The sequence below is a fragment of the Poromitra crassiceps genome, assembly GCF_964638095.1.
Source record: "Poromitra crassiceps genome assembly, chromosome: 30".
NCBI classification, from domain to species: Eukaryota; Metazoa; Chordata; class Actinopteri; order Beryciformes; family Melamphaidae; genus Poromitra; species Poromitra crassiceps.
The window spans coordinates 6,939,015-6,958,180 of record NC_139652.1 but is presented as its reverse complement, the minus strand read 5'-3'; the positions used below and the strand labels follow the sequence as shown (position 1 = coordinate 6,958,180).

The window sequence follows — 19,166 nt, the reverse complement described above, 5'->3', positions numbered from 1 at the left end:
CCTCAGCCACAGCCGTCCCACAGTATTTTCACATCAAGGTTACAAAATTGTCTCAAAGGATACTGGTGCTACCGTGCTATAATAAGTTATTGATCACTTGATATGGGTAATGATTTGCAGTGATGTGCTTTTTTTTTCTTCTTCATTTGACTACAAAATAAAAAGTAAAAAATGAACAGGCCAGCACTCTAAAGTGGTTCTCAAATGGGGGTCCGGAGCCCCCCAGGGGTCCTTGCCCCTCAAGAGGTTCCTGGGGGTCCCCAGCCAAAAGGGGGGTAATTTATTTCCGCTATAATTCCATTCATAAGTAACACAATAACTATTTTGGTCATGGGTTTTATACACTTTCTGTAATAAAACATCACACATTTTAGTTACAACGGATGTTTCAGCACTTTGTGATGAAACGTCCGTTGTACAGTTGCATAAAATGCCAGGACATTTATTTGAGGACATTTGTTTTAGAGTGCTGGCCTGTTCCTTTCTTACTTCAGATTTATTTTGCCCTTGCACCTTGAACGTTGGGATTGACTGTGCTGCTCGCTATTGGTGAGTTTGGACTACAAAATAAATAAATAAAATGTATTGGAAATGTACCGGGAAACAATTCAGCGTTAACATTTCTAAGAACACCAAGAGGGGGGATTGGGGGGGGGGATGATATGTACTTCGAAACACTTGTACCTTGTTAAACAATGAGTAAACTGTTAGTTTCAGGTTAGTAAACCTAGTTAATACTCGACCCTTCTGAAAAGGTTTAAAATGCTACAAATACCACTTGATTGTAAAAGATACACAAATCAGTCATAGGATGCCAAGTTAAAATGGCATTGTCACATTTTATACTGGACAACACCGATTGTTTGACTGTTGAGAATATATATTTTTCATAACAATGCACCTTTTTTTTCTCCTGGAAAACTCAACGCACACCAAGATACAGTATTTCAGAAAGTCTAGCTGCATGACTGTGACAGAAGCAAGCGTACCAGTCCTTCCATCTCAATCTCTCCAGTGCAATCTAACTCGTGTCACAATACTTGGGTTGTTGTATTTGGCTTTTACACCAAGCAGCCTGTCATACTAGCTTATTCAAATAGAGACAGAGTATAGAGTATAGACCAGTTGAGTTCTTATTCAAATAGAGACTGAGTATAGAATATAGACCAGTTGTGTTCTTATTCAAATACAGACTGAGTATAGAATATAGACCAGTTGTGTTCTTATTCAAATAGAGACTGAGTATAGAGTATAGACCAGTTCAGTTCTTATTCAAATAGAGACTGAGTATAGAATATAGACCAGTTGTGTTCTTATTCAAATAGAGACTGAGTATAGACCAGTTGTGTTCTTATTCAAATAGAGACTGAATATAGACCAGTTGTGTTCTTATTCAAATAGAGACTGAATATAGACCAGTTCAGTTCTTATTCAAATAGAGACTGAATATAGACCAGTTGAGTTCTTATTCAAATAGAGACTGAGTATAGAGTATAGACCAGTTCAGTTCTTATTCAAATAGAGACTTAGTATAGAGTACATTGTTTCCCCTAGAAACATTTTCAGGCCTGGAGGGATTTCGAAACGTCCCCCGACTGCAACGGTGGGGGCCCTCGCTGGCGACGCTAAACTTTTAGCTAACCTGTTCGCATCTACTGTATGTTCGCAATGGCATCCCAAGTATCATCATACTATCATGGGATGCGATGCGAACAGTTGTATTATGGGATGTGCGTTTCCCAGGCAACGACACACGTTGACACGTTTTGGAACAGTGGCACGATGCTCCTAAAAGCAAAATGCTTATCGTTTTGAATGATTTGGCATCTTCTATTACCGTCAACACCAGTATTGTTGTATTGTAATAATATGCCATAAGGTTTATTGAAATTTTGCGGAGAGCAGAAAAAACAAAAAAAAACAAAAACAAAAAAAAACTAAAAACTTTTTTCTGGCCTGGTGGGGGTGCCGTTGGCCTGGCGGGCCCGCCAGGCCTGTAGAATGGTAGGGGAAACACTGGAGTATAGACCAGGTGACTTCTGTTATTGAGAGCTGATTGGGAGATGGGATGAACATCAAGGAGGAGGGCATTTCAATATCTTGAGGGCATTCACTTCCCAACTCTTACAAAAACCTATCTATTTATTAAAATATATCCATCTTGTGTGTGTGTGTGTGTGCGTGTGTGTGTGTGTGTGTGTGTGTGGTGTGTGGATATGAGAAAAATAATTGTCATCTGTAAACTTCTTAAACTTCTCTCTTTCACTCTGTGCAAACTGCATTGTTTGGAGGAGAGGGATGAGGAGTGGGAGAAGTATGCAGCAGGTTCAATTTGGCAGTGCAGCAGTTGAGGGGGGGGGGGGGGTAGTAGCTGGTGTCTAGCTCTGCAGCAGGATGGGGTCCTCCAGCTCGTGGGGGGGGGGGTAGTAGCTGGTGTCTAGCTCTGCAGCAGGATGGGGTCCTCCAGCTCGTGGATGGGGAGGGGGGGGGGGGGGGGGGGGGGTAGTAGCTGGTGTCTAGCTCTGCAGCAGGATGGGGTCCTCCAGCTCGTGGATGGGGGGGTGGGGGGTAGTAGCTGGTGTCACATAGCTCTGCAGCAGGATGGGGTCCTCCAGCTCGTGGATGGGGGGGGGGGGGGGGGGGGGGGGGGGGGTGTAGTAGCTGGTGTCTAGCTCTGCAGCAGGATGGGGTCCTCCAGCTCGTGGATGGGGAGGGGGGGGGGGGGGGGGGGGGTAGTAGCTGGTGTCTAGCTCTGCAGCAGGATGGGGTCCTCCAGCTCGTGGGGGGGGAAGTAGCTGGTGTCTAGCTCTGCAGCAGGATGGGGTCCTCCAGCTCGTGGATGGGGGGGGTAGTAGCTGGTGTCTAGCTCTGCAGCAGGATGGGGTCCTCCAGCTCGTGGATGGGGGGGGGGGGGTAGTAGCTGGTGTCACATAGCTCTGCAGCAGGATGGGGTCCTCCAGCTTGTGTGTGTGTGTGTGTGTGAGGGGGGGGGGGGGTAGTAGCTGGTGTCACCTAGCTCTGCAGCAGGATGGGGTCCTCCAGCTTGTGTGTGTGTGTGTGTGTGTGGGGGGGGGTGTAGTAGCTGGTGTCACCTAGCTCTGCAGCAGGATGGGGTCCTCCAGCTCGTGGAAGCCGGGCACCGAGCTGCTCTGGCTCTCTCCGGAATCGGAGTCGTAGGGCGTGTCGGGCAGCTCCGTGAACCCCCACGCCAGCTGGTCGTCCTCGAACTCGGAGCGCAGCTGCACGGGCACGTCGGCGTAGTCCTCCTCCTCGTTGGAGTGGAAGTCCTGGGGGATGTAGAGCATCTCGGGGTAGTTGCGCGACACCAGGTCGCTGGTGGTGGCCAGGGAGACCTTGCGGAAGGCGATGAGGTGCATGTGGGAGAACTTGACGTACTTGTAGCGCTTGAAGCCCAGCGACTCCACCGCCACGCGCCAGCTGCGCATCATGAGCGCGTGGCGGTTCTGGTGGGAGGAGTCGGGCGTGATGATGAGCAGCAGGCCGTGCAGCGCCAGCAGCTCGTGGGCCTTCTTGCAGCAGATCCAGCGCTGGTACGGCGACGGGAAGTAGGAGAGGAGCAGGGAGAAGACGGCCACGTGGAACAGCTGGCCGGGCAGGGCGTCGATGGGGTCGTGGAGGTGGCGGAGGAAGGCCTCCACCGCGTCGGCCGCCAGCTGGAGAGGCTGCTGGAGCTGAAGGTTGAGGAAGTCGCACTTGTACACACTCTGGAGGCGAGAGAAACGGCACAGAACATGTTTCAAACGTGATCTTTTTCATTTCTTTTCATTCTGTCTTAGCTAGGGCTGTCACTTTTTCCCAAAATAAAGTTCGAACGAACTTTAATTGCCCGCAAATCGTTCGAATATATTCGAAGTTTTTTGGTTAATTAAAAAAAAAAAAAAAAAAAAAAAAAATCAGGCCAGGCCACTGGGCATCAGCCCGACGTGTTAGCTTGGACGCTCACAGTCACAACACTGCCTCACAAACTTGGCTGCATCCAACTCGAGACAACTTTTCAGACCCTGGAGACAATCTTTCTCAGAAGAGACTAGCGAGACAAATCTGGAGACTTTTTCTGACATGGGATTAACATTACCAGCAAGCAGCAGTTGGTTAATTTTGGTTCATAAAAAAAAAAAAAAAAAAAAAAAAAAAAAATCGAACAGGTCAATTATACATTCGAACATGCCCTCCTCCCCCACATTCGAAGTTGAATTCGAATTTCGAATGAAAAGTGACAGCCCTAGTCTTAGCAGCTACAAGCCTACAACCTCCCTTACCCTTAAACACCTCTTTCTTACCAGTTGCCAACCCCCTTATTTTCCCACCTCCCTCTCTTCTGCCTGGCTCCTGTCTCTCCCACACTCCCTGCTTCCCCTCTGTTTCCATATAGCCCTGATCCATGTGTTCATTTGTTACCTGTATCTGTTACCTGTTGTTATCTTGTTTTCTATGTACTACTCATACTGTGTCAGTGTCTTTGGGTGATTGAAAAACGCTTTATAAAATAAATGAATTATTAAATGTATCGAGCTTCTTAATTTGCCTTGTGCTGAAACTGTCTACACAAACCTTTTTAGCACAACATTAATATGATCACTAATAATGTGCTGGTGTTACTTCTATTCGGGACACCAGTGCTGCGCTAAAGGAGCGTTCACACCGAGATATTTATTTTTCGCTCTGTCGCTCAAGTCAACCCTTTGGAATCGCTCTGTCGCTCTGTTTAAATCGCTCATCAACAGGCACACGAAATGACGGACATGTGGGGGCTATAACGTTACGCAATGTCATGCTGTTTGTCCACTACGAGCCACCGTCATTGTTTACAAGCTAAGCCTATCAGCGTGCTCCTAATGCGAGCTGCATACCGGTAGTACAGACTTCACTTCATGTCAGCTGTCAGCCTGTCAATGCGGTTTGTTGCCACACAATAAACCAGCGGTTTGTTCCAAGCCAGAGTGATCCTTGACTCGCTCTCACACGGCAGCCAATCAGCATTGAAAAGCGAGCGACTGATGCCAGCGTATTTTAGCTCGAGTTGGAATATTTCATCTTGAGCGACGAGCATATTTTCTCCCCATCGCTCTGTCTCTGTTGCTCGGACGCCCAGCGATTATTCTCCCAGGCGAATATACGCTCAATCGCTCGTTTGCATTGACTTTGTATGTAAACTCGATGCCAGCGACAAACTTTAATAGGTCGGTGTGAACGCACCTTAAGCTAACCTCGCGAGGCAGCTGGATTCACGCCAGATCACAATCACATGACTAACGCATCTTGCCACGCTCCAATTTATTGATTTGAATCCACGACACGAGTGATTCCCACCAATCAGTGGCCAGAGGTCGCGGCTTTGGTGTGACGCCAGCGAGAGCGAGCCCGAGATAGACGTGATAGACAGACGGGTTCATCCAATCACCTGCCAGGTATTTTTTGAAAGTGCCTGCCCCTTTGAAACGGTTTCCCATGATGGTTATGTGAAAACAAACCATCAGGCAGCGTCAGGTTCGTTACTGAGCAGCCAGTCAGGAAAACCTTCGTGTATATTAACATTAGTATAAGTCCAACAGGATTTTCAAAACATATAAACCGTATGAATAACACCAATAACTAGGGGTGAACAGATCGATCGGCAAGCAATCTGTATCGGCCGATTTTGACCTCAAATATGCGATCGGCTGATTGCCGATATTTTTTTATATGATATATTTTTTTTTTTATAAAAAAAAGCCCTATCACTAATCAGGCTTTCCAACGATATAAAATACAATGCCAATTGGTATTATTAAAGGGGAGAAATAATCGACCTAAAATAACGTTTCCAAACTTTTTTTGAGGAGTTTATATATCGGTGATCGGTGATCGGTAATCGGTGATCGGTCGATGATCGGTTCGGCAGATATTTCCCATAGGCGATCGGCAATCGGTGACAAAAAACGTGATCGGTGCACCCCTACCAATAACACTTACCTCAACCGCAGGCACTATGTCGATACCGACGGTCAGGAATTCATCAAACTTCAAGAAAGGGTTGAAGCAGCTCCCCACATCAAGGAGGCGCATTTTCCCCAGATGAGCGATTGAACTGCGACACAAAGCAGCAGGAGATTTTATATGCCAGGGTTCATGAAATCTGGCCCGTCTGAGCCAATGTATTCCTACTGAAAATCCTGGCCAACTGCCTGTACGCAGAGAGCGTGTTTAACCCATTGATAACCTGATGCAGCATTTGCGTGTATATGCCTCATTTGTGTGCGTATCCCTTCAGTGTTTCCCATACATAAAGGAATTTGTGGCGGGCCGCCACAAAAGGATTTGGACCGCCAAAGATGTTGACCAATTTTTTTTTTTTTTTTTTACAGTGCACCTGAACGCAACATGCAAGATATCCGCTGAATAAGTGTCCAATAAATGTTCATGTCATTCTGGCCAATACTTCTGTTATAGCATTTCAGTCTGGAATATGGAATATCTTTCAATAATCTATGATTTGGCTGCTAAATTGTCAAATACCGCCATCTGCTCGCTACCCAGGCACTTATGTATGTGTACCTAACCTAACTAACTTAACCTAACTAACTATCCGGTGTGCACAACACTGTCAGCCTAAACTCCGGCTGACACCCCAAAAACCTACAATCCGCTACAGAAAAATGTATATTGTTTGTTTATTAACTGGCCCCTCGCCTTCTATCATTTCACGAAAGTGGCAAAGCAAGTTGAGTATCCCTGACCTATAGGGAGAAATTTAGTTTGTCATTGTAAACCCACAGCACAGTAATGATGACATGTTCTTCATAGATCTAGCCTTTTAATTTTGCTCTTAAGCTTTCTCAAAGTACACCAAATGCATGCATTTTACGTTAAAATGTTTAAAAAAATCTCGCGGGGGGGCATGCCCCCGCACCGCCCTAGGGGGTCTGCAGTCCCCCACCACAAATACTCAAAATCCTGTGGGAAACACTGCCCTTTAAGACCGCGAACCACGTTCACGCGGTTCGCGGTCTTAAAGGGATACACACACAAATGCCGCATCAGGTATCAATGGGTTAAAATGCGAGACAAATGAGCAAGAAGCTTGACAAGGATCTCATGGCTACAACTGACTTGGGAATGATGCTGTACGGTGGGGCACTGAAAGACGCCGCGGTCAGACCCGTGATGCTGTACGGTGGGGCACTGAAAGACGCCGCGGTCAGACCCGTGGCAAGCCTGGCACTTTTCTCCTCCTTCTCCACCATCCTCTTCATCCCGCCATCCAGAAAATACTCGTGACAGACACTGAGGAAGTGCAATGAAAACATTATTCTTATCTCGCTGTGGAAGCAGCAGTGACATGTTACAAAAACAGAAGCCCAGAGGGGAGGGGGGGCTGATGAGTCAGAGTGCACTGCCACGGGGGTCTACTACTGGAGCTAAAAGACATTGAAAGAGTGTCTTGCTGCTTTTTTTTTTTGAAGGCAGCCATACCTGCGACACCACTCGATGCGTCCCTCTCCTTGGCAGCTTTTGGCCCAGTGGTTGTCAGCGAGGTTCTTCATGGCCAGGGCGTATTCGCTCAGCGTCTGCTCATCCTCACAGTGCTCCCGCCAGATCTTGTCGAAATCTCCCACTGTGGAAAACCATGAAATCGGAAAAATAAAACTAACAAACCAAAACACTCTGGACCATACAATAAATAACAAAAACATGAAATGATATTCACAACAAGAATGTAACAATCATTTATGAAGGGGGGGGGGGATGTGCAAACCTTCAGAAACCTACTTGCTAACTTTGGTCATCCAATTTAGAATTTAGCACCCAAAAAATGACGTACTCCTTTTTGGAAAAGCTGCTAAAAATGCTCAGGCTACTGACGCTTCTCTGCTGCTTCAAACATCCGCTCAGTGATCACTCCTCTCGACCAGAAAGACAACTGTTACTCAAAACAAACAAAACAAAATCGTCCTCAAAATACAGATTTCCATTCACCAAAAATTCCCTTGGGCACATCTACACAGCTGTTCAGCGACGTTCAGCCTGCGAACCAACAGCAACATGCTGAGAAGGGAGAAATCCCATGATGACCGCAAGGAACAACACCATGAGATTTGCAGAAATGAAAGGACAACAAGCAGGGTGGTGGTAAACAGCAGTGCCCTGAGTCTGAGAGCATGACTGCTGCCCTACAACGCTGAGCCCACCAGATCATGCTTTACATGTTAACCAAATCATGAGGTCTGCTAACAGTGTTCTGCAACGTTCTTGTCTCCACCCCAGACTCATGTCCCTGTTGTAACATGCTCTGATAAAGCTACATTACAACTCATCTATCTAATAGACTCATGTCCCTGTTGTAACATGCTCTGATAAAGCTACATTACAACTCATCTATCTACCGTAATAGACTCATGTCCCTGTTGTAACATGCTATGATAAAGCTACATTACAACTCATCTATCTAATAGACTCATGTCCCTGTTGTAACATGCTCTGATAAAGCTACATTACAACTCATCTATCTAATAGACTCATGTCCCTGTTGTAACATGCTCTGATAAAGCTACATTACAACTCATCTATCTAATAGACTCATGTCCCTGTTGTAACATGCTCTGATAAAGCTACATTACAACTCATCTATCTAATAGACTCATGTCCCTGTTGTAACATGCTATGATAAAGCTACATTACAACTCATCTATCAAATAGACTCATGTCCCTGTTGTAACATGCTCTGATAAAGCTACATTACAACTCATCTATCTAATAGACTCATGTCCCTGTTGTAACATGCTCTGATAAAGCTACATTACAACTCATCTATCTACCGTAATAGACTCATGTCCCTGTTGTAACATGCTATGATAAAGCTACATTACAACTCATCTATCTAATAGACTCATGTCCCTGTTGTAACATGCTCTGATAAAGCTACATTACAACTCATCTATCTAATAGACTCATGTCCCTGTTGTAACATGCTATGATAAAGCTACATTACAACTCATCTAATAGACTCATGTCCCTGTTGTAACATGCTATGATAAAGCTACATTACAACTCATCTATCTAATAGACTCATGTCCCTGTTGTAACATGCTATGATAAAGCTACATCACAACTCATCTAATAGACTCATGTCCCTGTTGTAACATGCTATGATAAAGCTACATTACAACTCATCTAATAGACTCATGTCCCTGTTGTAACATGCTCTGATAAAGCTACATTACAACTCATCTATCTAATAGACTCATGTCCCTGTTGTAACATGCTATGATAAAGCTACATTACAACTCATCTATCTAATAGACTCATGTCCCTGTTGTAACATGCTATGATAAAGCTACATTACAACTCATCTAATAGACTCATGTCCCTGTTGTAACATGCTATGATAAAGCTACATTACAACTCATCTAATAGACTCATGTCCCTGTTGTAACATGCTCTGATAAAGCTACATTACAACTCATCTATCTAATAGACTCATGTCCCTGTTGTAACATGCTCTGATAAAGCTACATTACAACTCATCTAATAGACTCATGTCCCTGTTGTAACATGCTATGATAAAGCTACATTACAACTCATCTATCTAATAGACTCATGTCCCTGTTGTAACATGCTATGATAAAGCTACATTACAACTCATCTATCTAATAGACTCATGTCCCTGTTGTAACATGCTATGATAAAGCTACATTACAACTCATCTATCTAATAGACTCATGTCCCTGTTGTAACATGCTCTGATAAAGCTACATTACAACTCATCTATCTAATAGACTCATGTCCCTGTTGTAACATGCTATGATAAAGCTACATTACAACTCATCTAATAGACTCATGTCTAGAGCCCGACCGATATTATCGGCCGATATTGGCGATTATCGATATATCGGTATCGGCCGATATTTTTTTTTTTTATCGGCCGTTTTTTTTTTTTTTTTTTTTATATATATATATATATATATATATACGGTATATAAGTTATAGACAGCATGGACAGCATGTTGTGTATATTTGATATTTTTTCTTAACTATTTGTTCTATTGTGTTTTTGTATTTCTAGTTATTTATAATTATTAAATTCCCAGTTAAGTTTACTGTTTCATTGCATTGAGTTTATTAATAAGCTGTAAAATATCCTGCCTACATCACATATTTCAATTCATGTCAACTCAATCATATCTTTGTCAAGTGTTTGATATTTGAGGGTTGCTGATGTGGTGCCTCCTCTGGTCGTTAAGGGCGCCTGTTCGGAGGGAGGGGAACTCGTTGGAATATCGTGATCCTCCCACGTGCTATGTCCTACCGGTGAAGCTTCCCCTGTCAGGTGAAAAGAAGCGGCTGGCTAACTGCCCATGTGGAAGCATGGAGCCAGTTTTCGGCTCTCCCCAGATCGGCAGAGGGTGGAGCAGCAACCAGGATAAATAAATAAAAAATAAAAAATTAGCACTAATGGGGGATAAACATTTGATGATAAAAAAAATATATATATATATATATCGGCCGATATTATCGGTATCGGTAATTTTTTATTCCCTAAAATCGGTATCGTATCGGTTTCAAAAATCCCATATCGGTCGGGCTCTACTCATGTCCCTGTTGTAACATGCTCTGATAAAGCTACATTACAACTCATCTATCTAATAGACTCATGTCCCTGTTGTAACATGCTCTGATAAAGCTACATTACAACTCATCTAATAGACTCATGTCCCTGTTGTAACATGCTCTGATAAAGCTACATTACAACTCATCTATCTAATAGACTCATGTCCCTGTTGTAACATGCTATGATAAAGCTACATTACAACTCATCTATCTAATAGACGCATGTCTCTGTTGTAACATGCTATGATAAAGCTACATTACAACTCATCTAATAGACTCATGTCCCTGTTGTAACATGCTATGATAAAGCTACATTACAACTCATCTATCTAATAGACTCATGTCCCTGTTGTAACATGCTATGATAAAGCTACATTACAACTCATCTAATAGACTCATGTCCCTGTTGTAACATGCTATGATAAAGCTACATTACAACTCATCTATCTAATAGACTCATGTCCCTGTTGTAACATGCTCTGATAAAGCTACATTACAACTCATCTATCTAATAGACTCATGTCCCTGTTGTAACATGCTATGATAAAGCTACATTACAACTCATCTAATAGACTCATGTCCCTGTTGTAACATGCTATGATAAAGCTACATTACAACTCATCTATCTAATAGACTCATGTCCCTGTTGTAACATGCTCTGATAAAGCTACATTACAACTCATCTATCTAATAGACGCATGTCCCTGTTGTAACATGCTATGATAAAGCTACATTACAACTCATCTATCTAATAGACTCATGTCCCTGTTGTAACATGCTCTGATAAAGCTACATTACAACTCATCTAATAGACTCATGTCCCTGTTGTAACATGCTATGATAAAGCTACATTACAACTCATCTATCTAATAGACTCATGTCCCTGTTGTAACATGCTCTGATAAAGCTACATTACAACTCATCTATCTAATAGACTCATGTCCCTGTTGTAACATGCTATGATAAAGCTACATTACAACTCATCTAATAGACTCATGTCCCTGTTGTAACATGCTCTGATAAAGCTACATTACAACTCATCTAATAGACTCATGTCCCTGTTGTAACATGCTATGATAAAGCTACATTACAACTCATCTATCTAATAGACTCATGTCCCTGTTGTAACATGCTATGATAAAGCTACATTACAACTCATCTATCTAATAGACTCATGTCCCTGTTGTAACATGCTATGATAAAGCTACATTACAACTCATCTATCTAATAGACTCATGTCCCTGTTGTAACATGCTATGATAAAGCTACATTACAACTCATCTATCTAATAGACTCATGTCCCTGTTGTAACATGCTATGATAAAGCTACATTACAACTCATCTAATAGACTCATGTCCCTGTTGTAACATGCTATGATAAAGCTACATTACAACTCATCTATCTAATAGACTCATGTCCCTGTTGTAACATGCTATGATAAAGCTACATTACAACTCATCTAATAGACTCATGTCCCTGTTGTAACATGCTATGATAAAGCTACATTACAACTCATCTATCTAATAGACTCATGTCCCTGTTGTAACATGCTATGATAAAGCTACATTACAACTCATCTATCTAATAGACTCATGTCCCTGTTGTAACATGCTATGATAAAGCTACATTACAACTCATCTAATAGACTCATGTCCCTGTTGTAACATGCTCTGATAAAGCTACATTACAACTCATCTAATAGACTCATGTCCCTGTTGTAACATGCTATGATAAAGCTACATTACAACTCATCTATCTAATAGACTCATGTCCCTGTTGTAACATGCTCTGATAAAGCTACATTACAACTCATCTATCTAATAGACTCATGTCCCTGTTGTAACATGCTATGATAAAGCTACATTACAACTCATCTAATAGACTCATGTCCCTGTTGTAACATGCTCTGATAAAGCTACATTACAACTCATCTAATAGACTCATGTCCCTGTTGTAACATGCTATGATAAAGCTACATTACAACTCATCTATCTAATAGACTCATGTCCCTGTTGTAACATGCTATGATAAAGCTACATTACAACTCATCTAATACATAGGGCTTTCACACCGGCAGGGCTCCGTGCCGGTTCCGGTTCCAGAACCCTAATCTGAACCGGCCGGCGCGTTCAGACCGAAAAAATAATTGGTTCGGAACCTGAAAAGTTGGTTCTCAGCGGAACCAAAAAATTGTTGGTTTTCCTTGGGAACCGTGACATCATCAGTGGGCGTGTCTCATTCTAGGCTGTGAAAACGAGCAGGAAGGAGAAGAAGGCAGTGACAACACAGAGAAAAATAATTTGCAGTGGTCTCCTGAGGAAACCAAATGTTTAGTGGCGATTTGGGCATCTACCGAATCTCAAGAAAAGCTAGAATGCAGTACAATAAAGAGCAAGTCATATGCCAAACTTGCAGAAGAGATGGCCAAGGCTGGGTTCACTCGAACGCCAGACCAAATAATTAATAAACTTAAAAAAATAAAAATAAACTGAAGAAGGACTACCGAATAATGTCCTCCCACTTTGGTTCTGCTTAAACTGGTGTGAACACGGGCTGGTTCGCCAGAAAGCACCAAGGTTCTGAGACTCCAGAACAGAGCCAGAGCCAGAACCAGAGCCGTGTCTGTCTGAAAGCGCTAACAGTGGTCCCCAACCACCGGGCCGCGGACCGGGCTGCAACGCATTAAGGTACCGGGCAGCGAGCCCGTTCCCCAAAAAAATAAAAAATAAAAAATAAATAAACATAAGCTATAATATTATAGGCTGTGTGCCGCGCAGTTTGACAGCTACGCAAGGACTCAACCCATTCCCTCCCACTCTGCTGACGAAAAATCAAGATGGCGACGGCCACCACTTCAACTCAAAACGGGAGGCCAAAATCAATGGGATAGCTCTGTCCATATTTTCTTTGGTCAGTGTGGAAAACCAACCTCTGACCGTTTGCCTATCAAAAGTCTCAAACCACTAGGCCAAGCCTGCGCAACAATCCTGACCTAAAGCCTGCTTTGTTTTTGTGACTGTAATAATTCAAAATAAAAAAACACACAAAGAACAAATCTTCATTCAGTGGTGTTTGTGTGCATCTGTCAATGTTGATTACAGCCTTGCTAGTTAACCAAGTGATATTGGCTTCTTGCTTTGAGTGAGAACAATCACTCAGCATTTGTCACAATCTAGTTAACAGTAAATGTGAGAAATCAGTCTGACAGATATCATTAGCTCCTATTAAGTCAGTGTTTCTCAACTGGTGGGTTGGGACCCAAAAGTGGGTCGCGGGGCCGTTTTGAGTGGGTCGAGGATGTGTGCATGAGGGAAAAAAAGTTAATTTTCTCATTGAGGACGCTGGCATCTGCGGCCAACATTACTGTCTTTCAGAGGCTGCAGCGTGCTCATTTTTAAAGCAAGAATGAAGATACTGGTACCATATGAAATTAGAAGACATAAGGCAGTGATACTCAACTTGCGGCCCGCGATGGAATTGCATTTTTCTTTTTTTACAGTCCACCTGAACGCAAGATACCCGCTGAATAAGTGTCCAAATGTTCATGTCATTCTGGCCAATACTCCACTTCTGTTATAGCATTTCAGTCTGGAATATGGATTATCTTTCAATAATCTATGATTTAGCTGCTAAATTGTCAAATACCGCCGTCTGCTCACTTCCCAGGTACTTATGCATGTACTTAACATAACTAACGTAACCTAACTAACTATCCGGTGTGCACAACATTGTCAGACTAAACGCCGGCTGACACCCCAAAAACCTACAATCTGCTACAGAAAGATGTATATTGTTTGTTTATTAACTGGCCCCTGGGCTTCTATCATTTCACGAAAGTGGCCCCCGGGCAAAGCAAGTTGAGTATCCCTGACCTAAGGCATCCATTGGTACCAACTTAACTTGCCATGCTAGCGTCTTGCAATGGGGACTAAATGATGCTACAAAGTTTGGCTAAATTCTGAAAATTGGGTCGCGACTTAAAGGAACACTCCGCCCATTTTCAACCAGCTTTGTATCATTAGAACATCAGTAGTATATCAGAAAACTGTAAACGGTTTTGAAGTCTGTCATTTAATTTGACAGTTATTGAGTGTTAAAGTGTGGACCAGTGACACCACTGGTCCACACTAACTCAAATTAATAACTCATTAACTCAAATCAACTCTCAATAACTGTCAAACTATTCATCAATCATCTAGTTTGACAGTTATTGAGAGTTGATTTGAGTTAATGAGTTATTAATTTGAGTTAGTGTGGACCAGTGATGTCACTGGTCCACACTTTAACACTCAATAACTATCAAATTAAATGACAGACTTCAAAACAGTTTACAGATATACTACTGATGTTCTAATGATACAAAGCTGGTTGAAAATGGGCAGAGTGTTCCTTTAATGACTAAGGAAAAATGTGGGTGGTGAAGCTAGACCAGTTGAGAAACACTGTATTAAGTTGTCACTTGCTAGTTAGCAAAAGTTTGCTGCCTTTTTGTAACCTCCCAAATCCCACAAGAAAAATAATGCATCTTAAAATAGAATCCACATAAATCCTACTGTATTTGGACAATAGTTCAATATGTGTGTACAGTACAAGGGGGTGTCTATTTAAAGACCAAGGCCAAAACACTTTCTAGACCCGTCTCTCCTGAGTATATAACCAACTTTGTGGACATGATGCCAATGTGACTTTCCATGCAAGGCATACGATAGATAGGGGGCGTGATTGAGTTACTCTCTATTATAAACCTATGCAAACTCTTCACTCTGCCATCCCATGTATTTGAAAGACAACAGCTGGGAGCAGAGCCTTATCAGGGGCCCCCTGTATTAAAGTAGCTCTCTGACAACCTTAAGTTATCACATTCTTTAGTATTAAGATCCTTCAGGGGCCACATTACAGAAACTCCCTATCTTATGTCTTAAGTTAGGATGGGACTAGTTTAAGATAGGATTTTTTCTGATTTTGTATTACAGAAGCAAATCCTAACTAACTTTAGGAATCCTATCTTATCTTGCTAAATCCTATCTTATGTCTTGTTAGGAAATCCTAAATATTCATCCAGCATCGGTTATCAACTTTTCTGTCTGTTACCCTAGCAACCACTAGCAACAGACACCTCCTTTCTCAACTCGCAGGGGAAGTAGGAGCGCTAGTAGCCTGCTATTAGCTAGTAGGCTAACGTTGTTTGTTGTTGTTGTCGAATATTTTTGAGATTGTGGGGCAATGGACCAAAAACTAATGGCATTTAACTTCAAGGCAGATGAGTTGGAGGTCTTAGTGAACGCCGTAGAAAAGGTTAAAGACATGCTTTTCTGAAAGTTTTCAGCCACCCTCACGCGGGAGGTGAAAGAGAGGGAATGGGCGAAAATAGCAGAAACCGTCTCTGCCGCATCAGGCATTCCTTCCCCCTTGGAAACTGTATGTACCGAGGAGCCAAATTGCTGATGGCTGTTGCTACCTCAGTTAAATTACGTGACATAGCAGGCTGAGATATTTTGGATATGTCGGCCACTTCAGTTTGAAAATCTCCCTTCGCAAAAAACTGAAGTGCATTTGTAAGTTGTACTACAACCGGCAGAGCCCCGTGTCGCCTAGTCAGTCTCTCCAACACAGGTCTCAGCTCCTCGGCTAGCTGCAGTATCCTGTCCCGGGGGGGCAGTCTGTATGGATTAACGAGCGTTCTGTCATCAAAACGCAAAACGTCATTCGGGTCCCGCATGAGCCTTTCGGCAAATACATTGCGCCTGTTGACATTTTGTTGGTTTTGCAAATGTAATAACAGCGCAGCCATAACGTAGGTAGGTAGGCTATAAATTATAACGAGATGCAAGATGGCTGTTGTTCCAGTTGAAAATAGCGTAAATTAGTTAGGACAGCATAGCTGGCATCTTAAAGTTAGGAGAGCTTTTTTAAGATTTTGGGGAGTTGGGACGCTTATGTAATACGCTTTTCCCATTTTAAATTAGGATGAGAATATTGACTTAGGAACTGTTGTTCTGTAATGGGTGTTTTCCTAAATCAAGTCCTAACTCTAATTACCATGGTCACCAATCATTTAGGATAGGATTTGGAATTTAGGAAGTTTCTGTAATGTCGCCCCAATCATTTTAATTACAATCTAACGTTACCTCAACTCCCACCATATCAGCCATTTTTGTTTTGCTTCCTTCCCTGGAGTTTGGCATTTTACTGTCCAGGCCAGGGGCCACATTACAGAAACTTCCTAACTTGCAAATCCTATCTGTTTGGTAACCATGGTGATTAGAGTTAGAACCTGATATAGGAAAATAGCCATTACAGATTAACAGTTCCTAAGTCATTGTTCTTCTTATCCTAATTTAAGATGGTAAAAGTGTATTACAGAAGCATCCTCACTTCCCAAAATCGTAAAAATACTGTCCTAACTTTAGGTTAACTGTTAGGCTGTCCTAACTTGTCAACTCTCACCAACTGCCCAGCCTTATTTAGTTTAGCTAGCCTATACCATGTAGCCCACTACTTTGATTCTGAGTTTCTTAGAGCTAATAGCACCACTAAAAAAATAGTTTGGACATGCTGTTTCAACAAATTCCTCCTAACTGAACAGCAACTATAGCCTATCAGAGCAGACAAAGAAACTTTGCTAGCTAGCTAACAGCTAAACAGGTAGCACAGGGTAACAACATCAAGTAGCTAGCTAAGTTAGCAATGCAGTCAGACAATGATACAATGCACCCTTCATCTTTAGTTTCTCAGTTCTCATTTTTCGAGTTTATTCCAGCTAGTCTAACTGTCTCTCCTATTTGGCATGATAAAACACACATTTTTGCCCCATTGTTATGTGTATGAGATGTCTTTATTGTAGGTTATTATTCCCAGTAATATAGCTCCACCAGTTGAGAAAACTAGTGACAGTTGCTATGGTTACAGACATAAAAGTTGATAACCGATATTGGATTGAGTATTTAGGATCTCCTAACCATGATGATTTAGTAAGATAAGATAGGATTCCTAAAGTTAGTTAGAATTTGCTTCTGGAATACGAAATCAGGAAAAATCCTATCTAGACGTTTCCCATCTTAAATTAGGGAGTTTCTGTAACACGCCCCCCCCCCCCCCCCCCCGGAGCCTGGACCACGATTGGACATAAACAGATCCAGGATCTGTACATCTTGATCAGACAATCGCAATCGAACTAAACGATTCAGCTGGGTCTGTCAATTTAGGATTTCCCTGTCCAGCTCTGAGCTCGTGCACGGGAAATATATTATACAGTGTCAGTTTCTCTCTCTTGTTAATAATAATATCACAACATGCCTGCCTGTCTGCTCTAAATATTCTTATCCATGTTGACGATATGGATTGAACTGCCTTTGAAAACAGTCAAGCTAATAAGATTTGCAATTGCAATGAATCCCAGGCCTTGCTTGCTGAACGCAACCAGGCTGACCAGTTTGCCTTCAAAGCAAAACGTTATTATTACGTATGGCAAATCACACAAACGCGTTTGTCCTCCCTACTAGTGTGGGGCATTCTAGCTACTGTAAGAAGGGTATGTTGGCTAACAACGTTAGCTCGTTAACGTTAGCGGGCTCCAGAGTCCAGGGCCACAGCATAGCATAGAGGGCCCATTGAAGTAACGCAGCTCACCTTCTCTGTATTTTCTGCGCAGTTTTCTGTGGACGTTTTTAACGACCCCCGACAGCTTCTCCTGGTCCTCCTTGTGCGGTGCTTCTATCGGCGTGTTTAACGTTAATAACGGCTCCAGGTTGTTTTCTGTCTCTCCTGTCTCGGCATTGTTCGTCGGGTCCATAGCACCGCTGCACCGCCGCCGCTGCTGCTGCCTGCTTCCCCCTTATCACACTGCACTCCGACCGGCGAGCAAGAACTGGTGGACACACCCCCCCTTACCCCTCCCCCCAACATCGCGTAAACGGATTGGTTCTTTTTGACAAACGTGCTTCACAAATGACAGCCCAGCATCCAATCACAGGCCCGGAAGCGTTAACGCCTTCTTCGAGCCACCTCCTCCTTGGTCGCAGAGTCACACACAGGCTCCTCGGCTCGTGACACCAGGCTCTCTCAAGTCACAGCTGTTTGTGTTGGTCAAAAAAAAGAAAAGCTATCTGATGATGGGCCCTGCGGCCGCAAGTCTCCTACTAGTACTACGGTGGCGTGGCGGTGGCGAAACCAGGCCCAGAGCGAAACCCACGTGACACACAGATACAGGAAGTGAGTGACTGGAAGTTGCTGCAGCATTAGTCTCTTAAAACAGACTGTCTTATCTACATCCGGCAGATGCAGCTATATACAGTCTGTACTTCGTGGGGGAGAATCATGCACGAAACGGAAGAGGAAGTTGAAAGGCGGGACTTCCGCTCATTCGTCCAATCAGAATTTAACATTAGCTAACTAGCTGTATACTGCTGTAGCTATCGTTAGCTAACGCTGATTAGTAAGACGAACGATAAGCTCAGTAACGTTAGCAACTTACCTCATCACTTTCGTTTAACTCTGGAATAAGTGCACGTCTTGCACGAGGTTCCTCCAAGCCGCGGATACATCGTTTACGTCTATC

At 43.0% G+C, this 19,166-nt stretch overlaps 1 protein-coding gene across 1 annotated transcript; it reads right to left on the bottom strand.

Annotated features, from left to right (window-relative positions):
- Positions 1–3,092: 3,092 nt before the first annotated feature.
- Positions 3,093–18,401, bottom strand: samtor (S-adenosylmethionine sensor upstream of mTORC1; the record flags this gene model as incomplete). The annotated part of the gene is made up of 5 exons (XM_083663182.1): positions 3,093–3,725; positions 5,974–6,088; positions 7,111–7,284; positions 7,474–7,615; positions 18,239–18,401. 5 exons carry the CDS (start codon positions 18,399–18,401, stop codon positions 3,093–3,095), a joined length of 1,227 nt encoding a protein of 408 aa, XP_083519308.1.
- Positions 18,402–19,166: the final 765 nt, after the last annotated feature.